The 24,142-nt window shown below is 43.3% G+C and overlaps 1 protein-coding gene across 1 annotated transcript in view; it reads left to right on the top strand.

The window, feature by feature from the left end:
• Positions 1 to 10,902: 10,902 nt before the first annotated feature.
• The window catches only part of LOC108800968 (SH2 domain-containing adapter protein B-like), a gene marked incomplete at its 3' end in the record, with an annotated part of 72,459 nt that continues 59,219 nt past the window's right edge, over positions 10,903 to 24,142 (top strand). Inside the window, exon 1 of the mRNA XM_018572948.1 lies at positions 10,903 to 11,609. Within this exon, the coding sequence (XP_018428450.1) occupies positions 10,926 to 11,609 (684 nt within the window). The remainder of the gene's footprint in view (positions 11,610 to 24,142) is intronic.

Here is a 24,142-nt window from a genome sequence, read left to right on the forward strand (position 1 = left end):
TTGAGGTTGAATAAAGACATTAGTCCATCAAGTCCAACCTATTAGGATCTCATTCTAGGAGTACCTGTACCCCTGTATATTCCGGTCCCTTAAAAAATCGTCCAAAAGTTTCTTGAACAATTCCACATTATTTGCTGAAATTTCCAGACTCTAACTGATCTTACTGTGAAGAACCCCCTTCGCCCCTGGAATTTTTTTCCACCAATTTTAGGTGGTGGCCTCTAGTTTTTGTAATGGAGTTAATTTTAAACAGTTTATCGCTAATGTTGCTACCACCATTGAACATTTTGTACATGGAGATCATATCCCCCCTTAATCTCCTCACCTCCAATGTGAACATGTTTAAATTTAGTAGCTCTGGTCCTCCATACCCCTAATTAGTTTGGTTGCCCTCCGCTGGACTTTTTCCAACTCAAGGACATCTTTTCTTAGTACTGGTGACCAGAACTGGACCGCGTTCTCCAGATGAGGTCGAACCAATGATCTATAAAGTGGCACAATTATAGACTTGTCCCTGCAATACAGGGACAAGTCTATAATGTTTCACCAGACAGTGAGTGAGGGGAAGTGAGGGGAAATCACCAACAGCAACATAGTCAGAAATAAAAATGCTTTTCTATAGTGTGGATTTGCCAGACAGGAAGTGAGAGAAAATCTGCAACAGCAACACAAAACAAATAAAAATCAGACAGGGCTAATAGTCTTCCCCTATTCTACTTAAGAAATTCATTTTTATTTCTATTTGTGCTGCTGTTGGAGAGTTCCTCCCACTTCCTGTCTGGGGGAATGATGTCAGTAGGACAAGAAGTAAGCATAAATATCTGTAATGAAACCCAAGATAGCAGTAAACCCTGACCTGCTGTTCTAACACACACACACACACTATATCCAACTAAGTAAAAACATTTTGCCTGGAAATGCATTTTAAGCTCTCGGTTAATGGAATATTCAGCGAGACATGTTCATTTTTGTTAAATGTAGCTGATAATACCAATTTGTGTCTCAGATATCCTGCCAAGCATAATTTATTGAAAAATATGTCTACTTGACACTGGATGTGGATGTTTCTTAGAGTAATGACGCTAATTTATTCATAGCCTGATGACCTCATTTTGCTGCACTTGCCACAATGCTCCAAACTGATTACAGACACTGACCAGAGAGGAGGGTATTCTATTTTTAATGTGTAGCCATCTTAACAATGGATGAAATAATGAGAACTACTCTATAGTATGAGAACTACTATATCAAGGACGTGTCACAGAATTCATTTTCAATTTCCTCTTAATGAAGATACATTTGTCTCCGAATTCAGCTAAATATACAGCTGAAATACATACTGTATATATAACAATTAGAGTAGTATTAAACATTGAACGTGTTTTAACTGACCGCATCCAAGCAGGTGCTTAGCATGTGCAAAAACACTTACATTCTGTTCTCTTTACTGTCGGCGGCTCCGGGTTGCAGAGCACTGATTCCCCATTGCTCCAAGCAGGGAAGCGCATGCCCTGAGTACTTTATTGTGCAGTGTACTAGGGACAGAGCAGGTGCAGGGAAGGGGAAGATCAGGGGAATGGCTTGCAGCTGAGGCTGTTTCTATGGACGTAAGTAGACTCGGTCATGGTGCCAGCTGGGAGCATGCACCCAAAGGTGACTCCATGGAACCCTATAAGGGGAAGGAGCCACCTGAAAACAGCAACCAGAGGAGAGACGATTTTCAGAAGAAGAAATTAAAGCACCCACAGAATAAAAGAAAAACAGGCATGCATACATGGTAAGTGCTGAGGTCTGTAGCACTATATGTTTTTCTTTACATTCGATTTTAATATCACTTTAACCCCATTCGTGACGGGAGACGTACACTGTACGTCCAGCCACAAAGGGACCAAATGACTCGTCACGTACACTGTACGTGACGAGTTATTTGCTGCACTAGAAGGCTGCTAACCACTGAGAATCAACGGTTACCTTTCAGTAATGGATGTCTAACTATCTAGAGATCCATTACTGAAAGGGTTAACCTTTTTCAGACACCCGATACCTTAATATCGGGTGTCTGAGAGTCACAGCAAAGCGGACACACATGTCGGCTTTTGCCGGCATTCTGACAGCTCGTATAGATCGAGAGATATCTCTCTCAAGCTATACTGGCTTTTTTTTTGTTATCTTTTGACTTTCAAGAATAGATACAAAATGTTATGTATTAGACACATAATGTATCTATTCTTGAAAGTAGAATGTTTAAGTTTTCTGAAACATTCACTGACAGCTGAATCCTGAACTGCTGCAGGATCAGTGTCACTAACTTATTATCGGCTGTTCTGAAGTTTGAAGCAGCCTGATAATAAAAAAAATGTATTAATTTATCAAGCAGTAATAGTGAGATTAATTCACAATGACTGCCTGATATAATTAAATAAATAAAATTTGTCAGTATAAAAAAAGTGAAAAGTGTAAATAAATTAAAAAAAATAGTGAAAAGTGTAAAAAAATTAAAAATAAGGGACAAATAAATGAATGTATGTATTGCATTTTTTTTTTTAGCTGTGGTGGTTTTGTTAAAAAAAAAATACTACAAATCAAAACTGGGAAAAAAGGGTTTTTTTAACGTTTTTTTCCTCTTTTTTAATTTGTATTTGTCCTAAGTGAGGCGTTAGACACACATATGTGATATAAATATATAGCCCTATCTGTCCTCTAAAAAACAATATATAATATGTGTGGGTGCACTTTGTAAGAAAGTATATTACTGACGTGGAAGAATCACACAGCAAAAATGTCAAAAGTGTGTCAGTCATTTACGAACAGAAACCAAAAACAAGCTCAGTCATGAAGGGGTTAAATCTGTTCCGCCATTCCTGTAATTTACATGCCACGCTGCAGTAGAGTGATATCGATACTTTTTACTGCAGCTTTGCAGATTCTTGTGTTATTAAAATGTAAGGGTGTAACTACAGCCCATGCAGCTGCTATGAGGCCCAGGGGGCAGGAGGAGCCACGTCTGTGTCTAAAAAAAATTGGTAGAATAAATACACTTAACTATATTCATGAATTGACCTAAAAGATTGATGGTTCGGTCATTACTCATTGCATGCTATTTTTCTGTGGTCTCATCTACCTGCCCTGGCCAGGTTAGTTTGTATTTACCACAAAATAGGTGTTCTTCTTTTTTTTTTTGGTTCACATGCACAACACAGTAGTGGCTTATGGGAAGCATTGCCTGCCCCTCGAGGACCGTGGATCGAACTTTTTAGAATGCCTAGTGGCTATGTAATTGTTCAGTTACAGTTGCTATCATCTTTATGCAGTAGAATGGGAAAGGATGCCTTATATGCTGCCTGTCTCTGACCACCAGTGTTAAGGGGGTGCAATACGGGCCTCCTGCCACTTAATGGGTTCCCCTCCAGTGGCAGGTGGCCTGTATTGTGATTTCTAGTTACACCCCTGTGGCAGGTATTCTGTATTGTGACTTGTTTATATCTCAATGGAATACAAGTGCTTTGAATAACCACACTTGTATTCCATTGACACTTCCTCCCATCCATGGTACTGAATGTCTGTACCTCGGTACGGAAATGAATGGGATGAAAAGTCTGCAGGATCCAGCGCATTGCACCCGCTATCCAATGCTTTTCTTTACTGGCTCCTATGCAAAAAAATACTAAATTCAATGTTTTTTCTTTTATGAAGACGTGCATGTATTATTTTTATTAAAAGTTGACATTTCAATTTAAGCGCACTAGGGCCCTCACATAAAAAACTTGAGGTTTGAGATGATCTCTACCCTTATGGAAGGTGGATACCTGCAGTTCATGCACCATCCAGCTTTGAAGGCCCAGGTCTGGTCTATGATTTAATTATAAGACATTTCATTTATTTTTAGCATTATAGAAAACATTTTATGTGTTCTAAAGATGCATCTCAACAGGAAATAATCAATATTCATTATTATAATTCTGATTCATTTTGTCAGGTAATATTAGGTTCATCATTTTGATTTGGATGTGCCATATGTACATGGCATCTGAATGGAATTTTAATAATGGCATGTAATGTAAATGTATGTTCTCCAGCAGACACATTTGCATATAATGGATTAATTATGTTACATTTACCTATATACTATCATATATAACCTGCAAAACAGTGGAATTGAACACGGTAAGAGCTGGCAAGCATCGTCACGTGGTGCTAAAATCTACAGTAAAGTTAGGGGGTTGAATCGTCTACCTGGTTATATTCCCAACTACCAGATTCCTGCACTTTAGTCCCTATTCCCAACTAAATGCATCATGAAAAAGTCTAATTTCCCTGTTGGATTTCTCACTTATTTTAGAATGAGGAGTGATACCCCAGGGTAGAGGAGGTGCATGACTAGAGATCATAGCCGCCACCTGTGGCTGTCAGAATACCTGAACAGTGACTTTCCACTCAAAATATTCCACTCTGCTTCTGATTGAAAAATGTACTTTTGTTGTGCTGGGTGATTCAGCAGGAAATGGCCAACATTTCATCTGTGTATGGCCAGCTTTATGCGGTAAGATCACTCAGTCCCTGACAGATAGAGAAGTGCATAATGAGTACAATTAGTGAGTAATTCAGCACTCCAGTGTCTACCCATACGTAATACCTTATGATCCTTTAGTAACAAGAAGGAAAAAAAACAAACCCTATAGAAACTCAACACAGATATGATTTATTGATGTGATTACTTTAAACTGATTAATAGCTTTTATCTTACTTTTTGTGGATGTCGTGTACTGTAGTATAGGTGCTGGGCCTGTACTCCTGTTTCTAGCACCAGAGGGAACATGGCATGCAATTCTATAATAGGGATAGTATAGAGCAGAGTCCCTGAATGATGGACTGCGTGCCGGTTCTGCTCGAACCACGGTCACGGTCACCTGCACTGGGTTATCTGTGGAGGGCAGAAGAGAAATTAGAGGTCTTATTGACTCCTGATGTCTCCATAAAGAGAAGTTGTCACCGCTAAATTCTGTCACATAGGAGCTTGTTAGCCCCTTTGTGATGGCAAAAGTTAGATGAAAAAAAAATTAAAAGGTGGAAAAAAAGTAAAAAATAATAAAATAAAAATAAATAAAACCAACCCTGCCGCCCCCGCCATCTAATTCCAATAAACGTGTGTGTGTGTAAGGCATGCATGTGTATGTAAATGAAGGATGGGCGTCTAATAATAAAATAAACAGTGCAATGGGTCACAATCAGCACATCAGCACTGTGCTAGGGAACACACACCAGCAGCTGTTGCATTGGAGCCACTGGTGTTAATGCAGCTTTATTGGTGGACCACGGTACGGACATGAACTGAGTGACTGTTCTGTCCGGGCCGTGATTTGGACCTCGACTCGATTAAATTTTTATTCACCAGATCCCCTTGAACATTGCTTCTAAACGCCTGGTACAGAGCAAATAACATGACACCGAAGCTACAGAGTACACAAAATGTTACTAAACATTATACAAGTTATGGAAATGTGGAATAAAATATGCAGGTTAACACATTCCAGGCACAGAACACGCATACGCACAAAGCTCAGGCTACAATCTCCAGGCAGGAATATGGGACAGTGGAGCATTTTTGCAGAGCTTCAGCTTTATCTAGCCAATTGATATTCCCCGTACCTCAGCATATTTCATGCTGTGCAGTAGCACTGACGTGGGTTTTACATGCATTTTACATGTGTTACTATTTACTGTAGCAACCAAGATATTGTTAACACTTTACACAAGGGTGAGAATGTAGCCTAAGAGTATGAAAACACAGAGATGTTAAAAAACAAACTTGTAAACAGAAGAAAAATCCATAACACATCTCCCTTGCATGAAAGGGAACATTAAAGGAGAACTATGAGCTGAGTGCTTTTCACTCACCTCATAGTTCTAGCCGACCTGTGACAATGAGACTGTCACAGGTCGGCTCAGTAGATCGGGAGGTGAGCGAACATATACCGGGGTTCGCTCACCTCTCGATCCTGTCACGGCTCTCTGCCGTGACAGGGGGAGGGGCTGGATTTCCCTCTCCCCGCTCCGATCTGCCAGCGCTGACTGGCGGAACGGACGTGGGAGGGGGCGGGTACAGCTGGCTCTGTCTCTAGATAGGCAGAGGCAGCTGTCACTCACGCAGCTGGGCGGATCCCTTCATCTACGTCGGGATTCGCTCCGGCTGCGGCGTCTCAGTATACCGCGAGCTAAAGCTCGCGGTATACTGAGCATAGGGTAACGGGAGGACGCTAGTTTGTGTCCTCCCGTTACCCTAAGGAGAACTATGGGGAAAAACACTGACCCCATAGTTCTCCTTTAATGAGCATTAGATAAACACCAAACAAGTGTCAAGAACCCTCTACTGAAGATCATCTCATACTGTTATCAGCTGGGAAAGCTTGGATTAGGTAATGATATCTCCCACTATACTACGGTCGCGTTAACACTTAGGTGGTACTGTTTTTGCGCGTGAGCACACATTTTTTGATGCATGTTTTTACACGCGTACATGAAGATGCACATTTTGACTGGCACCTTATGTAACATTAGAGAATAATGTCAAATCTGCGCTTATGGGTAGTCTTAGAGAACTATTAGATATTTTTACAGCTGCTACACTATAGACACCCTGGGCCAGCTTGTGAATAATAATAAGTATGCAGCGCTATGGGTCCAGATAGTAACTAGTTAAATGGGTCTAATCTGAAGGATATTGATAAGACAATATACGCAAATTGTGCATACATATAAATAAACAGACCTCTTTTGGTCCAAATTGTGCAAAAAATGCAAATGGTGCATATAAATACGAATAAAGATATAAATCGTGAATTCATGTACTAAAGGTATAAACCATTACCTCAATATAAACTGTAAATCACTACTGATCAAAATTGTGCAAAAAGTGCATGTAACCTTGCAGGCAATGGAGGAACGAGCGTTTAAACGTGCAAAAACAATCACAAAGATGTGCAACATGCTTCTGCCGTGCGGTTCTGGCCATTTCCATTAAAGTCTATGCGGCGAAAATAAGCTTTTAACTGCCCCAGTAAGCTCATGTACGTTTTCGGGCATTTTACGTTTTCTTGCTGGCGTTTTTCTGCTCAGGTGTGAACCAGGGCCATTGAAAATCTTGGATTTCTTATGTTGGGCATTTAAAAGCACTTTTGCAACTGCTCCAAAACTGCTAGGTGTGAACCAGGCCTAAAGGTGTACAGAAATTGAGACTATAGTTTCACTTGTGGTGAAACTACAAGTCCCATGACTCCCAATAGAAGAAGCATGATGGGGTTTGTACTTTGACTACAGTTGGACTGTGAAGGTTGCCTACCCCTGGCTTAAGGTGCCCATACACTGCACGATTATCGTACGATAATCGTATGCGATCGTTTTTTCGTACGATAATCGAGCAGTGTGAACGGAGACGTGCGACCGTTTCTACTGTACGGTCACACGTCTTCTGTCGAACCAGCATGTTCGAAAACCAGCCGGGAATCGTACGATTCTCGGCTGGTTAGAACGGTGCTCGGAAGATAAATGCTGAACGGGCCGGTGTGCGCACGCGCACACTGCCCGTCCAGCATTGCGGTCATCGGAAGCCCGCCCCTCAGGAGGGCGGGCTTGCGATGATCGAGAGTGCGATCTGCCTGTCCAAGATAGGCAGATCGTACGTTTTTTTAATCCCTTTACAACCATCGCAAGACTAAAGTCTTGCGATGGTTGTACAGTGTATGGCCACCTTTACACTCACTGGAGCTGATACAGATCGGGAAGAGGTCAGTGACAAGCAGAGGTATTTGTAGCAATGAGTGATTACCAGGCTGGTGGTATTTGATGATTACTGGCAACATGGATTTGGACAAACCAAAGTTGACCTGAAGTCAAAAACTAATTTTAGTACTCCAGATCCCAATTACTGCACCCAAGATAAAAATGTCAGTATCTTTAAAGCTGGCCATAAACCTTTAGAATATCTGCAGATGGGAAAAGTGCCACAGATTCCTCCATCTACGCTAAACTGTGTGGATTGAGGAGTCTCCCACTGGGCCAAGCTTCAGCATCTTTCTAGTCAGCTCAGCTGGCTGTCAAAATACCTGAACAATGCCTGCATCCAATCAGATTGTTCTGGTATTTTGAGAGCCAGCGGGGCCGACTAGCAAGCAACAGAAGCTTGGCCCAGTGGGAGATTCCTCCATCCACACAGTTTAGCGTAGATGGAGGAATCTGTCCAACTGATCATAGAAAATCTACAGAAACTCTATAGGTGTATGGCCAGCTTAAGTAAATTCCTTCTGGTTCTGACTGTCTATTGTCTTTTTCATTGTGGCACAGGGCAGGTTCCTACTAATGTAGAGCCACTGATTTGCTGCTCAGGCAGGTACATTCAGCTGGTGATTCTGGCTTGAACAGAACTTGCCCTCGGTCACAGAAGACATGAGGCAAAGAGAGTGGAGCTGTGGCCAATCAGATACTAGAACATACTGTACATAAAGAGCCACCAGCAGACCTAAAAGTCAATTTTTGACATCATGTCTTCTTTCATTCAGAATGAACTTTTAGGGCGCCATTTAAAATAATCACTGGTTTGTGGAAGATGTCATTTACTGCCTTCCAATCTTTTTCTGAGATTCTACGTGCATAAAGGAAGATGGGCTAATTATTATTATTAGGAAAGTAGATTCTTCCAAAAAAGGGGTAACAGAAGAAAGAAAAAAAATGGAAAACACTGATATATGGAAGAGATCCGCCTAAGTGTAGTTTTATCAAACTACAAACAGAATTTTGTTAATGCGTTTGTTGGAATACTGGTGCTCATATGAGTTGGGTTGTGTGATCTCCCTTCACAGGGGTCTCAGGCAACCGTATAAAAAGGCTTGCGGGGAACATGTCTTTCCCCACACAGATAAGAAGTCGTCCTCGATGCTCTTTAGGGAAAATCTTTGAGTGATCTTTGGCTGGACTGCTCCTGTCCCCGATGTCATATGAATTTACTGAAGGGTTTTCCAAAAAAGGGGATTTCCTTAACCACTTGCCGTCCGCCCGTTGTAAAAAAACTGACGGACGGCACTGCAGCATTGGTGGGTTGCCGTAGTGAGCAGAGGTGCCCGGAGTCCAAGAAGGAGTTTTGGATATTTTCTGGTAAATCACTTTTATCAATTTTGTCAAACAAGGACATCAGGCACACCGTCGATGCGTTTCGTGGTACTGCAGGAACACTTCTTCAGGATGGTGTATGACTGGGTTAGATATAGAAAAAATACGTAATACTGCTAACCTTTCTTTGAGGAAATCCTCTTTTTGGGAAAACCCCTTCAGTTACTTATTATTACTTTAGTGTCTCACTGAAAAGGAATATAGAAGTTGCCACTGCAGGCTATTTTTATTTAAGTTGAATGCTCTAGAGTGCTTACCCTTATCCCAGTTTTGCTATCTAGTGACTCCATGCCCTGGAATAAACTCATAGCAGGTTCTCTCTTTTTAGATATCACTGGCTGCATGCTTGTTCTAGATCAGTGGCTATCACAATCATAGGCCTGGGTCAACTTTAAAGGGATCCTGCCGACAGACCATTAATTTGACAAAATAATTCCCATCAGCAGTGGCGGAACTATCGCCATAGCTACCCAGGCAGCCAGGACGAGGAACAAAGGGGTTCCCCCTGATGCAGGGGGGCCGCCTGGGTCGCTATAACATCGCAGGGTGCTGGATTTCACTGGCAGCTGTGAGGAGGAACGCTCCACTGTTCAGTTCACTGACAACCTGTCAGTGATCTGTGCAGCGGCACATTCCTCCTCACAGCCGCTGCTGAGTCAGTGACAGCCAGCAGCTGCGGAGGAGGAGGCGGACAGCGGATCAGGGCTGACAGGTAAGAGGTGTGCAGGGGTGTGACCAGCCCCCCTTAGACCCTGCATAGCCCAACATAGAGGCTCTATGGTGGGCTCTGCAGTGTCACTTTCAGGTGGGCTGTTTGGGATCTCGGGTGGGCTCTGCAAGGGGCGTAACTAGAAATCACAGGGCCATATACAAAATTTTGCCATGGGGCCCTGTGATTTCTAGTTACGCCCCTGCCCATCAGATTACAGGTATATGTGCATTTAACATATTTTATGCATGGTATTTACATGTAAAAACCTCCCTAGTGGAGATGTGATACTGAACACAGTGGGGAATTTAATATGCGATGCAGTGCGTTCCAGCAGCTAATCGTGCTGGAACACACTGTCATTTCTGTGAACAAGCCTTTAGGCCTTGTTCACACCAAATGCAGAGCAGATCCAGTCAGGTTTCTGCACACGCAGTGCAGTGGGTTGTGCCGCGTTTTTGATGCATTTCGGGCTGTTTTTGGTAAAACAAAAACACTTTTTTTTTTTAGTTTAACCAGTTGACATCCGCTGTGTTAAACCCCCTTCCCATCCAGGCCATTTTTCAGTATTCAGCGCTGCGGTACTTTGACTGACATTTATTCCGTCATGCAGCGCTGTACTGAAATGAATTTTATACCCTTTTTTGGGGACAGATAGAGCTTTATTTTGGTGGTATTTAATCACCACTGAGACTACGTGTGATACAAGCAAGAGTTGTGATAAATGCAGTTTTAAAAATAGATAAAAAACACACACACACCCACATATTTATATAAACATTAATATAAATCAGCTTATTTCAGAACTATAAATATTGATCCTTCTGTGCAGAGTCTCGGAATCCAGCCGTCAATGGAATGAGGTCAGTGCGAGATTCGGCCACTAGATGGCGCGGGCGCAGTCCCCGGCAGTGTATAGAGTTACTGTAGTGTGTGTGTATATAGCGTGGTCTGGCCACACATAGGCTCATTCATACATTGGATCAGCTGCTCCGCACGCCGTTCTTAGTTCCTGATTGTTTGGCAGCCTTCTCCCGGACACTGCCCTGTATCTCTCATGCTGCTGAGCGGACACTCCACGGCTCCAGCCAGCGGTCTCCAGCAGCAGCAGTCAGCGGAACCCAGCAGGACCGTCCGGGCAGACACCAGCCGTAGCAGCCTCAGCAGCAGAGGGAGTCCCCCAGCCGCCTCCAGCACGGGACAGCAATGCGCCGGCAGCATGGCCAAATGGATCAAGGAGCACCTGGGCTTCAAGAGCTCCAAACCGCCTCCTCCTGCCCCTCCTAAACCGGATTATAGGCAATGCCTGGCAGGGGGAGCCCAGCCTCACCACCACCACCACCATCATCACCACCTGCACTCCACTGGACTACAGTTCCCCGTCACCCCAGCGGGACAGCCGGACATACTGGCCGCTTACAAGCTGCAGAAAGAAAGAGACTTTGAAGACCCCTATACGACGACTTCTAGTAGCACTACTTCAGCTTCCTTACCCAACTCCTCTGTAGTGCCCACTGCGCCCCCCGCTTCTACTGCCCAGTCCCCATCCTCTCCTTCTCCCTCTCCTGATGTCAAGTATGTGTCCCCAAAGCACAGACTCATCAAAGTGGACACTGGAGACAAAGGGGCGTCTAGTCCGACCAGCAGCACTAACCCTTCAGCCAGTAACCCTTCCAGCACCATCAAGTCCCCTCCTGCCACAGCTGTGACCCCCCAGCTAGAAGACGGCAAACAGGACAAAGTAAGTGTGGCACATCTATTGCAGCTCTTTCTCTCTCCAGCCCACAAGTGTGTCTGGACTCCATGGGGGTCTCTGGATGACTGGTGTCACCAGCCTGGTGTGCTCTTCCTGAGATTGTGACTGTATTCATTGACATCTAATGTGAGATCAGGACTTTAAATAGTACAAGTGACAGAGATTTGAGGTTCTCTTCACATCTATGCGGTGTGGGAGCACATGTGGATCCCGTGTTGCACAAGATCGCATGCTAAACTGTAAACCCTCATTCACACTGAGCGACATCAAATGTGTGCATTTTCAGCGCATTTTGTGTCAGTTTGTGTAGCATATTTTATTACAGAAGTAGAGAAATTTGCACATTTTTATTTCTTATTATTTATTACAGGTATTTTATATAGTGCTGACAATTTACACAGCGCTTTGCATAGTTGCACATTCACATCAGTCCCTGCCTTCAAGGAGCTTAGAAGTATTTTAGTGACATATTAATTTAAATAGGAAAAGGCGCAAAAAACTTGCGTTTCCAATGAAGACTATGGGACCAAGAAGCGCATAATCTTCCAAAAAGAAGCACGTGTACTTTTTTTTCCACTGACGGGTGTTATGCTACAAGCGACAACATGCTGAGGCATGAATGGGAATTTTTTGGGGAAGAAAAAGTGCTACAAATCGCTTAGTGTGAATGAGGGCTTAGGTCCACTGCTGTGCCATTTTTCTCTTAATGGCACCCCAATGCACCTAGCCATCGCATGTTTGTTGCATGCCAGCCCAACGCATGGCAGCTTATTACCTTGTGTTGTAATCAGTTACAAAGGTAATGTGCGTCTTTTGGATTTAGTTGCGGTAGGCAGCCCATTCACGCAATGCAAACTGCCGCACATATGCAATGTTGCAGAGATGTGAACGGAGCTTTGGTATGGCGCTACAAACTGGGTAAGCGATGCCAGAATGACATTCATTACTCTGACTGATCTATATTGGCAGGATACTCTAGTCCTCATTCACACCTGAGCGTTTTATCATGTGTCTCCCAAAGTGAGACAATACTCGCCATGAAGAATCCAATTATTTTCTGTGGTGCCTGTTCACACCTGAGCATTGTGTCACTTGAAGCTTGGAAAAGTACAAAACACGTGTTTTTTTTTGTTTTTAGTTTTTTTTTTTGTATGTGTGATTTTGCACCTAATAATAACCATCTACTCTTAATTACTAGCTACTGTTGGCTAAAACAAAAACGCTCAAGCCTAAAAACATGCAAAAAAAACCAAACTGTTTAGAATCGTGTGAAATCAGCTGAGGTGTGAATGTAGGCTGAAGTCTTCTGTACTACAATAGGCAGAGTGAAGAGCTGTTGATATTTTTAAAAGGACAAACACGTGAAACGAATGTAGTAGGCGCAGGAGCGGTCCATAGTAGGCGAACATTCATTAAAATCAAGCCTGACACAATAGGAGTGATCAGAGGAGGGGGCGTCTTGATGAAAAGGGGGGGGGGGGGCAGGATTTAACCCTTTATTTGCCATTTACTTCTAGTTCATCTTTAGGGATGCTTTGGTTCATTCTGTCGTTATGCTAAGGAGCTATAGAAAAGGATTTAGACTTTTGTGTGGTCTGTCATTGTGATATCGGTATATTATAGCTCATGTCACTCACTTGTCACTGATAAAGTACCCGTTCCAGAACACAGGGGAATATACATTTAGTTTTACTGATCGTTCCAGCCTTTTGTTTCATCATTATTCTGGTATGAAATGGTGTAAGTGTCTACCAGAGTGACTTCATTTGCATGTGGTCCTGATGATGGGTGTTATCAGATGCTGTGATCTCATTGGAGATGTTGCCCCCAAGACATGACGGTGTAGCAAATGGTGTATGTGTGTGGAGGGGGTGGAGGGCTTGTGGTGTGATCCAGGAGGGGGATGAAATGTGTGACTTATCAGAGTAGGTGAATATCTCTCTCTGGGGGGCCATGGGAGCGTAATTGACATTCCTGTGTCAGCTAGAAGACATCAGTAGACGGTGTATAATCATTAGTCATAGACTGTAAATGGACGTTATACTACTGCTTCTGTTTTAATAAAGTACAGTCCGTCTGTCCCCCCCCCATTATATATGCTTTATAGACTGGGTATTTCCTATTACCCACTTCCTTGTTCATATAAATACGGTGCAAAATTTCAGCCTAGCCTGATATTTTAATAAAGGTCAAAGCAGGAAGAACTAAATATAAGTTTGTAATCAAAATTTAGATTTTTATATACACGCGTCTTTACGGTAAAACCTGAAGAATGATGTCCCATAGAAGGTCACTGACCGAGCCGGAGCAGATGATGTACTATGTGAAGTGTATTTGTATAATTTGCTTGTACATATACGTGGTCCATCAACGACTGACAAAAAGAAAAGTAAGAATAGAGGTCTTTAGATATTGTAGATTAATAGATAAGATAATGTTACTGTATACACGGTCTTTAAATGGCAACAAAATGCTTCAGTGCAGGTTTTAGGTTGCAGGGAGGCATTGTACTTCTGGTTGAATCACAGATGTTTAGTATTTAAGGAGCATCAGTCCAGTGGTCTTGGTTTATGATTTCCAGTAATGGAAATGATGCCAGTAGAAATTATGCTAGTAGGTGTTGCTGCATTCAGCACCTTGCGTTGCAGTGACAGTTGCCGCAGTTGGCATTTTATACAAGTGGCTTCATCTCCTTAGATGTGAGTGCCCCCAGGTGACTGGTTCATGATAATTTTCTTGATTTTTATTACTAAATGCTTCATCATATCAAGTACTTAGAACAGGAAAGCAGCAATCAAAACACTGTACTTCAAGTTCAATCCCTGGTGTGTGTCATTACCTAAATAGCATTTGTAATTTTACTGAAAATTATTTGTTACGTCATGCGAGTCTGCAGCTCGGGAAAACAGTGGGTGTTCGTGACTGTAATTTGTGTCCCTGTGAACAAAGCATATCAGACGGTGGCTGCCTTGTATTACCATTTATTTCACTCTAGAATTAAAGAACAACTCTAGGGACTATGTAAAATTAGTCAGTGACCTCTTAAGGCTGTATAGAAGGCATAGCAACAGTCCTAAAACCAGCACTGCTGTCTTCTAATGCTGATGCTCTTCATAAAGTGTTTGAGCGGTATTGCAGAAGCTCCTCCGGGCTGTAGAAAATTGCAGTGGACGTGGTCATGCAGCTTATAAAAGGGATGAAGAGGAGTAAATGGGCTTTGGAAGAAATGCATTCAGATGCCTGCTGAACATTCATATCAATGAGAAAACAATATTTCCACAACAGGATTTGCACCCAGCTAGCCAGTTGTACTAAAGTTATGCCTAAGCCCTCGTTCACACCTGAATGTTTTGTATCGCGTTCTACGCTCGACGAACGCTCTACGAAACGCTCAAACATCTAAATCCCATTGTATTCAATGGGTCTGGTTCACACCTTGGCGTATTTCAGCCTGTCCCTAACGCGCTACAAAACGGCCCACGTCTGAAAAGGTACATGTACTACTTTGGGCCGTTTTTGTTGCGCGTTTCCATTGGGATAAAGCCAAGTAGCCCTCGGAAACGCGCGTTTGTTGCACAATTTTTTTTACCGTCAAGCTTCAGTATCTTGCTGGTCGGCTGTCAAATTCCAAAACAATCTGATTGGATGCAGGCATTATTCAGGTATATTGAGAGCCAGCGGGGCCAACTAGCAAGATACTGAAGCTTGGCCCAGTGGGAGATTCCTCTATCCACACCATTTAGCGTAGATGGAGGAATCTGTTGCACTTTTATCCATCTGACCATAGAAAAATCTGCAGATAATCTATAGGCGTATGGTCAGCTTTAGTCTGAGTGGGAATGGCAACAGATTGTCCCCTGTTTCTTGCCGAGTCTGCTATGGAGCTAGTGGGATAAATGCGCTGCCTGGCCAAAAGTCACCGCCTGGATTTGTTTTTGTTATGATCTGGGTTTGGTTAGATTTAGGTTCAGCAAAGTTATGTCTCCATAACCTTTTGTTCCCTGATGGCACAGGCATGTTCCAAGATAACAATGCCTTGATTCATTGGGCTCAAATTGGAAAATATTGGTTCAGGAAGTATGAGACATCCTTTTTAATATGGATTGGTTAACACAGAGTCCAGGTCTTTACCCTATTGAGAATCTTTGGGATGTGCTGGAGAAGACTTTACGCCATGGTCCGACTCTCCCATCATCACTACTCCCATCATCACTACAAGATCTTGGTGAAAAATTAACTCTGAATGGAAATAAATATTGAGATATTGCATAAGCTTATCAAAATGATGCCACGTGCCATAATCAAAGCTGAAGGCAGTCCAACAAAATATTGGTGTGTGACTTCTTTTTTTTTTGACTCTGCAGTGTATGTTTTACCCAGCAAAATTAGAATTAAAGGACAGGTCCACTTTATAACATACTTCCCATCCACCTTTTCTTGCTCTCTTAGGTTCTAAGCTAAGCCAGGGCCTACCTACCTCTTTACTATGGCAGTAGCCTCACGCTGTTTATAATCTTGATGCAGATATTTTGTCACCATGTAAACTTAGAACACAAACCACACAGCTTACCGCTATTATGCGTCCCCACAATCCACACTTTGTGCACGGATGACCCTTTTCTGGAGTGATGGGCTCAAAATCTGTAGAACAAACACACAATCTTCCACAGACATTCAAACTTTATTCCACATGCATCTATACACGGAACAACTGCTGCCCAAGTCATCGGTTATTCTTTGTATAGATGCATAAGTAATAAAGTTTGAATTTCTTTGGAAGATCATTGTGTGCTGGTTCTTCAGATTTTGTCCCCATGCTTCCTACACAGTAGCCTTCCATAGTCTTTAATGGGCTCTTACAGCAAAGGAAACAGTATGGCCCTATGGGAAGTTACTGTGCAGGCACTGTTGGACAAGATTCCTGCTTTTGGGGCTGCAGTCAGAAAGAGGTAAGTGGTCACCTTGGTAGTGGTTGTTTTAGCTTAGAATAGGTTGGGGGGCTGGGGGAGTGTTTATAATAAAATGAACCTGTCCTTTTAAGCTAGTCTCTAGCAGAAATATTAATTTTGCCTATCACTAATTGTAGTGCAACACCAGAAACTTATAAAAAATCTGCCAGCATTAATTGCGGCTATGTACAAATCCTGCAATAAAAGAACATCAGCATTAAGGAGTGAGCAAGATGCAATAGGAATTACATAAATGCCTAATAAAGCTAACCAAACAGCCAACATTGTGTTCAGCTGTTGAAGATCAAGAACAAATCTTACCATCTGTCTCTCCTTGGGGAAATCCAGCGTTTCACTGTTAAATGGGAAAACTGATTTTTGTACTGTAGTCCAAGTAAATATGTCCTCCAGGTAAATACAAACCTATTGCTATGCATGGTGTCCTGTGGTAGAATCATACTTGCAACAGGATACCATGAGATTAGTCTTGATGACATCATTAATAAAATGTGAATACTAATTTTACAGAAGTTAGGTTATTTTTAGGCTTGCAGATATTAACTGCATAGTCTGAAGCTGACTATCATTTTATTTTCATACATGCGTAAGGAGGATTGTTCTATTGAGAAAAAATGGCAGTTACATGGACAAAAACAGGGTTAATCAGTAAAGGTACAGATCAATGTGAACATATGTATATCAATACATAGATGACCAAAGTGCATGAAGCAGAAGTGCATCATGATGTCATAAGATAGCATATGATGCATTAAAAATTCAATAATTATCCAAAAGTAATTAAATTTTGTGCCTTACCAAGGCACTGTTTGTAACAAAGATTTAAGGCCATATTCACACTGGCATTGACACATCTGCATTTATATAGGACTTGTTCACACTGCAGTCCCTGTGTTCAGTGTGTATTTCTGCATGCATGTTTACACGCGTTTGTGTTGTAGGCAGTTTATTTTTTTTCCGGCTTGCTACAACAATGCAGCGGAGGGCAATTTAGAATTCTTCACTTGGCTGTACATGTATTGCGTTTACACCTGTTCTGGTGTGAAAAAAACATGCCTGCTGTTGTACTTTTTTGTTTTATTTAAAGCAGTGGAACAGAAAGCAGTCATGTGAACTAATTAGAAACTATTAATTTTACTGTGCATGATCTCATGTGTTTAGAAAACAATGGTGAAAACACACCCTTATAAATGCACATCATTTTTTTAATGGTATCATTGAGGGCTTGGACACACCATGTCTGCTGAGCTGCATTTTTCAGCACACCACCGCTCATGTATGGTGCAGGGACGTGCGGTCAGTGAAGGCAGGTTAGGCAGAGCCTCATCTAGAATTATGGAGAAAAAGCTTTCAGCTTCAGAGATGAAGCTGACAGCTTTTTCTCCATTCAGATCGGCATCTAACAGGTTACACAGCAGGGAAATCCTCCCCGCTGTGTAACCTGTCACGGAGCCTCAGCGGTGAGGAGCAAGTGACGGACAGGGAGGCGCCTCCCTGTCTCCTCCCTTCGTCCTTTACACTAGCTTGGGGGCGGGGCTGAGGAATGCCATACCCCGAGCAAGAGGTACCGCACGTCCCTGGTATGGTGTGACCAGGGCACATGGGATACAAATGTTTTCTGTGTATCCTGTTCACATCATACATGTGATTTATGGTGTGCAGAAAAACAAAGCTTGACGGGACATGCTGTAAACAAGTCCTTAGAGAAAATAATAGAATTCTGTGCTTCCAGGCTCCGATTAGAAACTCTAAAAGCATGTAAATGCACATAAACGTTTATATACTTAACGTTTATATACTTCTCAGATAATTTCTCTTGCATTTAGATAACCTAAACGCAGGAGTGTTCAAGTGAAATGTAGTCTAACCGCAAAGTAAAATAAAATAAAAAACTAACTATCTGTATCTTTGTGTGGATTGTTTCAGAAAGTATTCTAGTGCTGCATATGTAGTGGTAGGTGTAAAGCTGGCTGTACACTGGTAGGTTTTTGTGCGAACATTCATATGAAAAATTTGGCCAGAACATTCGATAATGCCATCAAAAACATGGCAAATGTTGTTTGAAATTTTGTTTGATTTTGACATTTGACTTTGGAATGAACTTTTTTCATCACTACGCTAGAAACTATTGTCTATTTGACCTCATTACCTTTTAGAAAATTGTATGAATGTACCGAAAACGACCACTTTTGAACTAAATTCTAGCTGTGCATGACCAGCTTATGTTTTCCTTTACCAGGGGTGCTTCTGATACTAGTATCGGTGCCGATACCAATGCTCCGATACTTATCCTGATACTGAAACTTCCACGCAGAGGGAGATTTCCGCTGACTTGCAGTGCGGCAAGAGAAAATGGGGCCAGCTTCCCGGCCAATCAGGAAGTCGGGAAGCTGGCCCGATGCTGATTGTCCAGGAAGCAGGCTGATATGCCGGTAATGACCCTCCTCCCCGGGTAATGATATGCTGCCTGGCTTTCTGATTGCCCGGGAAGCCAGCTCCGTGCTTGAAAGTACTGGTATCGGTACTCCATATCGGCGAGTATCAAAATATAAATATCAGTACTCGATACCGGAAAAACGGTATAGGTGCATCCCTAATTATTACTAAATGTAATTTCTTCTAATGTGACAGGTGGGTGTCAAAATTATGGGATGTGGGTTTAAAAATGGTACGTATACTTATCTCTTTCCTTTTAATTTATTACTTTATCTAAAACTGATTGACCACACTAATGTTTCCTGAGATGTAGATATATTTTTTAGACAGGATTCCAAGAAACTTATTTCAAATACTACATCAAGGTTAAATGATTGCAAAGACTAATCTAAAGAGGGTATTGGGTAATATAAAATGCAGATACCAAGATCTTTGATTTATATATGTATGCATATATACAAATTTACATAATAGTTTAGTAGGTTAGTGATGCCAATCAGGCTGCTTTTAACTGTTAATTTAAAAATGGGATGCAAGTCCCCAGGTCAAGGATGATCAGATATACACTATATTACCAAAAGTATAGGGACGCCTGCCTTTACACGCACATGGACTTTAATGGCATCCCAGTCTTAGTCCGAAGGGTTCAATATTTAGTTAGCCCACCCTTTGCAGCTATAACCGCTTCAACTCTTCTGGGAAGGCTGTCCACAAGGTTTAGGAGTGTGTCTATGGGAATGTTTGACCATTCTTCGAGAAGCGCATTTGTGAGGTCAGGTACTGATGTTGGACGAGAAGGCCTGGCTCGCAGTCGCTGGTCTAATTCATCCCAAAAGTGTTCTATCGGGTTGAGGTCAGGACTCTGTGCAGGCCAGTCAAGTTCCTCCACCCCAAATTTGCTCATCCGTGTCTTTATGGACATTGCTTTATGGACATTGCTTTATGGACATTGCAGGTAAGGGCCATTCCCAAACTGTTCCCACAAAGTTGGGAGCATGACATTGTCCAAAATGTCTTGGTATGCTGATGCCTTAATAGTTCCCTTCACTGGAAAGAAGGGGCCAAGCCAAACCCCTGAAAAACAACCTCGCACCATAGTCCCCTCCACCAAACTTTACACTTGGCACAATGCAGTCAGGCAAGTACCGTTCCCCTGGCAACCCCCAAACCCAGACACATCCATCGGATTGCCAGACAGAGAAGTGTGTTTCGTCACTCCAGAGAACACGTCTCCACTTCTCTAGAGTCCAGTGGCGGCGTGCTTTACACCACTGCATCCGACGCTTTGCATTGCACTTGGTGATGTAAGGCTTGGATGCAGCTGCTCGGCCATGGAAACCCATTCCATGAAGCTCTCTATGCACTGTTGTGCCAATCTGAAGGCCACATGAAGTTTGGAGGTCTGTAGCTATTGACTCTGCAGACAGTTGGCGACTTCTGTGCGCTTCAGCATGCGCTGTCCCTGCTCTGTCATTTTACGTGGCCTACCACTTCATGGCTGAGGTTGTTGTTGTTCCCAGTTGCATCCACTTTGTTATAATTCCACTAACAGTTGACCGTGGAATATTTAGTAGCAAGGAAATGTCACGGAACACTTGCATCCAATGATTTGGAGGGTGTCCCAATACTTTTGGCAAATATAGTGTATATACAGACATAAAAATGGAGACTCCTTTTTCATTTTCTTGAAACTTTGGGGTAATCTGTTATGTTAATAAGTTGGGCGACTGTCTCTGTCCCACCTCTTGAATTATGATATATGACCGCCACTAGCCATTAGTAAGATGGATGAAGCTGGGGGATGGTAGAGAAAAAACAAAACAGAGATTTGGTTACTGGCTGTGTTGTAGAGTGATCAACACCCATGCTCTTTGGACTAAATGGAGGTTAACTTTTTGTTTTTTTTTATTTGTCCTTTTACGGGATTACTCACTCTAAGCGCCTTTTGCCAACTCTCATCAAATCTATAGACAGATAAAACTGCTCTCTTTTAGTGATTCTTGCATATCTGGAAACCAGATTCTAATATTTACCCTTCAGATAACAACTTAACATAGTTTTCATAGCAACTTCTTGTCATTGTCATGTTCTGTGGCTGTTTGTTGATCCTTATTATATTCTGATCAGGTTTTTGTTCTTTTTTTTGTTTCAAATAAGTTTTATTGAGTTTTCACAGAAGTACAACGTGGAGAAATGCGTGCGGCGTTAATGAGGTGCCGGTGTAGAGATTTGAAGGTGCCCATAGGTTTGTCTGGTTCCCAGTGAAGGAGGGAGCGTTCCGGTGAGTATGGGAGTGTGGCCCCTGTGATTTTGTGGATCATGTCATGCACCTTCCGCCAGAAGGTTTGTATGAGAGGGCAGGACCAGAAAATATGTATGGGGGTACCCGTGTCTGCGTGGCATCTCCAGCACAATGGAGAGACATTTGGATGCATGCGATGTAGTAAGTGGGGAGTTCTATACCAAAATACAAGGATTTTATAGTTTGTTTCCTGCATTCTGCTATTAAACGCGCTTTTGTGGGCTGCTAGGCAGATGTCAGACCAGGCGTCGTCGGAGATTGTGGTTTGGAGAGAACGTTCCCATTTTGTACGGGGGAGAGGAGGACGCGTCAGAGGGTCCTGTCTCAGCAATTCGTACAACCAGGAGATAAGGTGTCTCGTGGGGCCTTTGTCTAAGCAGAGTCTCTCGAATGGGGTAAGGGCTCTAGATACAGAGTGTTTGCGTAGGGGGCCCATTAGAAAGTGTCGGATTTGTAAGTAGACCCACCAGGGCAATGATCCCCGGACGGTGAGGTCTGTTAGGTCGGTTTTGGTCTTGAATGTGTGGGATTCGAAGAAGAGATGTGCTCGCAGTGGGGGTTTGTGAGTCCACAAAGTGGTGAAGTCTCTCGTGACACCTGGAGGAAAGTCACGGTTGTGTAACAGGGGTTCCAGGGGACTATGTAGGGAGGTGAGGGTGCCAAGGCATCTGATGGCGGAAAAGACTTCAAGGGTCGCTCCAATAAATGGGTGGGTCCGTGCTGATGCTGGCCATAGAGCAGTTCGAAGCCATATCATCGACGAGAGTGTGATGTCAGATAAGGTGTTTTCTAGGGAGGCCCATAGTTTGGTATCTGTGTGCAGGTGCCAGTGAAGGACTCTGGTAAGGTGTGTTGCTTTGTAGTAGCGGTACATGTCTGGGACCCCTAAGCCTCCTTTTTCTTTGGGCGATTTGAGGAGGGACCAAGCCACACGAGGGCGTCCATCCTTCCACACAAAGGAAGAGAAGGTCCTGTCCAACGTGTGGAAGAACGCACGCGGGAGTTTGATGGGGATGGTCTGGAAGAGGTAGAGAATTCTAGGTAGCACATTCATTTTCAGTAATGCTGCTCTTCCAAACCAGGAGAAGGTGTGTTGTCTCCAGGATTTTAGGTCTTCTGTTATAGATGTGTTGAGTGTGGCAAAGTTGGAGTCATAAAGTCTGGTCAGGTCCGAGGTCAATTTTATGCCCAGATATTGTATGTGTGCCGAACACCAAAGGAAGGGAAATGATGACTGAAGGTGCGACTTGGTTTGTGGCGGTATGTTAAGGGGCATAATTTCAGATTTAGTAAAGTTTATCTTCAGGTGGGATAATTTTCCGTATATATCAAAATTGGACATCAATTTCGGCAGGGAAGTGAGGGGCGATGAGAGAAAGAATAACAGATCATCTGCGTATGCCATCGTTTTGTGGGTCGTGGGGCCTATCGCGACGCCTGTGCTCTCTGGGTCCAGTTATACCAGTCTAATGAAGGGTTCGAGTGCAAGTGCAAAGAGGGTAGGAGATAGCGGACATCCCTGACGAGTCCCGTTAAAAATCTGGAAGCTGTCAGACAGCCCATCGTCCTGACTCTAGCTCTGGGGTAGGAGTAAATCGCTTGAATCCAGTGGGTCATGCGGTCTCGTAGGCCAATGTGTTGGAGGACCTTGAACATGAAGTCCCAGGCCACCCTGTCGAACGCCTTCTCCGCATGCGTGGACAGCACCAGTGTCTCCAGCTTACGTTGTTGCACCCAGTGGATCAGGTTGAGTGCTCTCGTGGTACTGTCCTTGGCTTCCCTGCCGGGGATAAATCCCACCTGGTTAGGGGTGATCAGGTCAGGTAGCAGGGGGAGAAGGCGGTTCGACAGGGCTCTCGTGAAGATCTTCAGATCTACGTTGAGGAGCGAAATGGGTCGGTAGCTGGTACAGAGTTGTGGGTCTTTCCCCTCCTTTTGGTATCACGGTTATGTGAGCTTCTAAGTGTTGTGGAGGGGGGTGTATATTTTGGAGGGAATTGTAGGCAGTTAACATGGAGTTAGTAGTGTAGTCAAGAAGGACTTGTAGTATTGTGTTGGAAGGCCGTCCGGGCCCGGGCTCTTGCCTGGTTTTGATTGTTTGAGAGAGGTCTGGAGTTCTTCTTCGGTGAGGGGTTTATCTAAGGAGGCCAGTAGTGTCTCGTCTATGGAAGGCATGTTGGCTCTCCGTAGGTATTGGCGGATTTGGGTTAGGCGGTCGTCGGTATTGGAGTCTGTTTGGGACGTTTGGGTTAGGTTGTAGAGTGTAGCATAATATTCCTGAAAGCTGGCTGCTATCTCCGGCGGGGAGTGTGTGAGTTTGGAGGGGGAGCTTTTAATGCTATGGATGTGGGAGCTAAATTTTTTCGTACGTACCGCTAGGAGCTTGCCACATTTGTCTCCGTCCGAGTAGTAGTAACCTGTGCACAGGGTGAAGGTCCGTCTGATCTTGGTTGTCAGGAGGCTCAAGAGCTCCTGTCTGGCATCGGTCAGTGTGAGTAAGTCGCGTTGGGCCAGGGATTGTTTGTGGGTCGTTTCCAGGTCTCTGATTGTGGCTTTGAGGGTCTGTATTTGTGCCAGGCGTGTTTTCTTCAGCTTCGCCGCAAGGGAGATGATTCTCCCTCTGACGTAGCATTTGTGTGCTTCCCACGTGATCATGGGGGGCGTGTCGCCTGTAGCATTAAAGGCGAAGTATTCTCGCAATTCCTCTGTGATTGTGTCAATATTTTGCACTTCCTTGAGTATGGAGGTGTTTAGTCTCCAGGTGGATTGTCATAGGGATGGGGGGAAGATCGAGAATGTGGCCGAAATGGGTG

The sequence above is a fragment of the Nanorana parkeri genome, unplaced genomic scaffold (assembly GCF_000935625.1).
Source record: "Nanorana parkeri isolate BGI_ZX_2015 unplaced genomic scaffold, ASM93562v1 scaffold2183, whole genome shotgun sequence".
In the NCBI taxonomy this organism is placed as follows: domain Eukaryota; kingdom Metazoa; phylum Chordata; class Amphibia; order Anura; family Dicroglossidae; genus Nanorana; species Nanorana parkeri.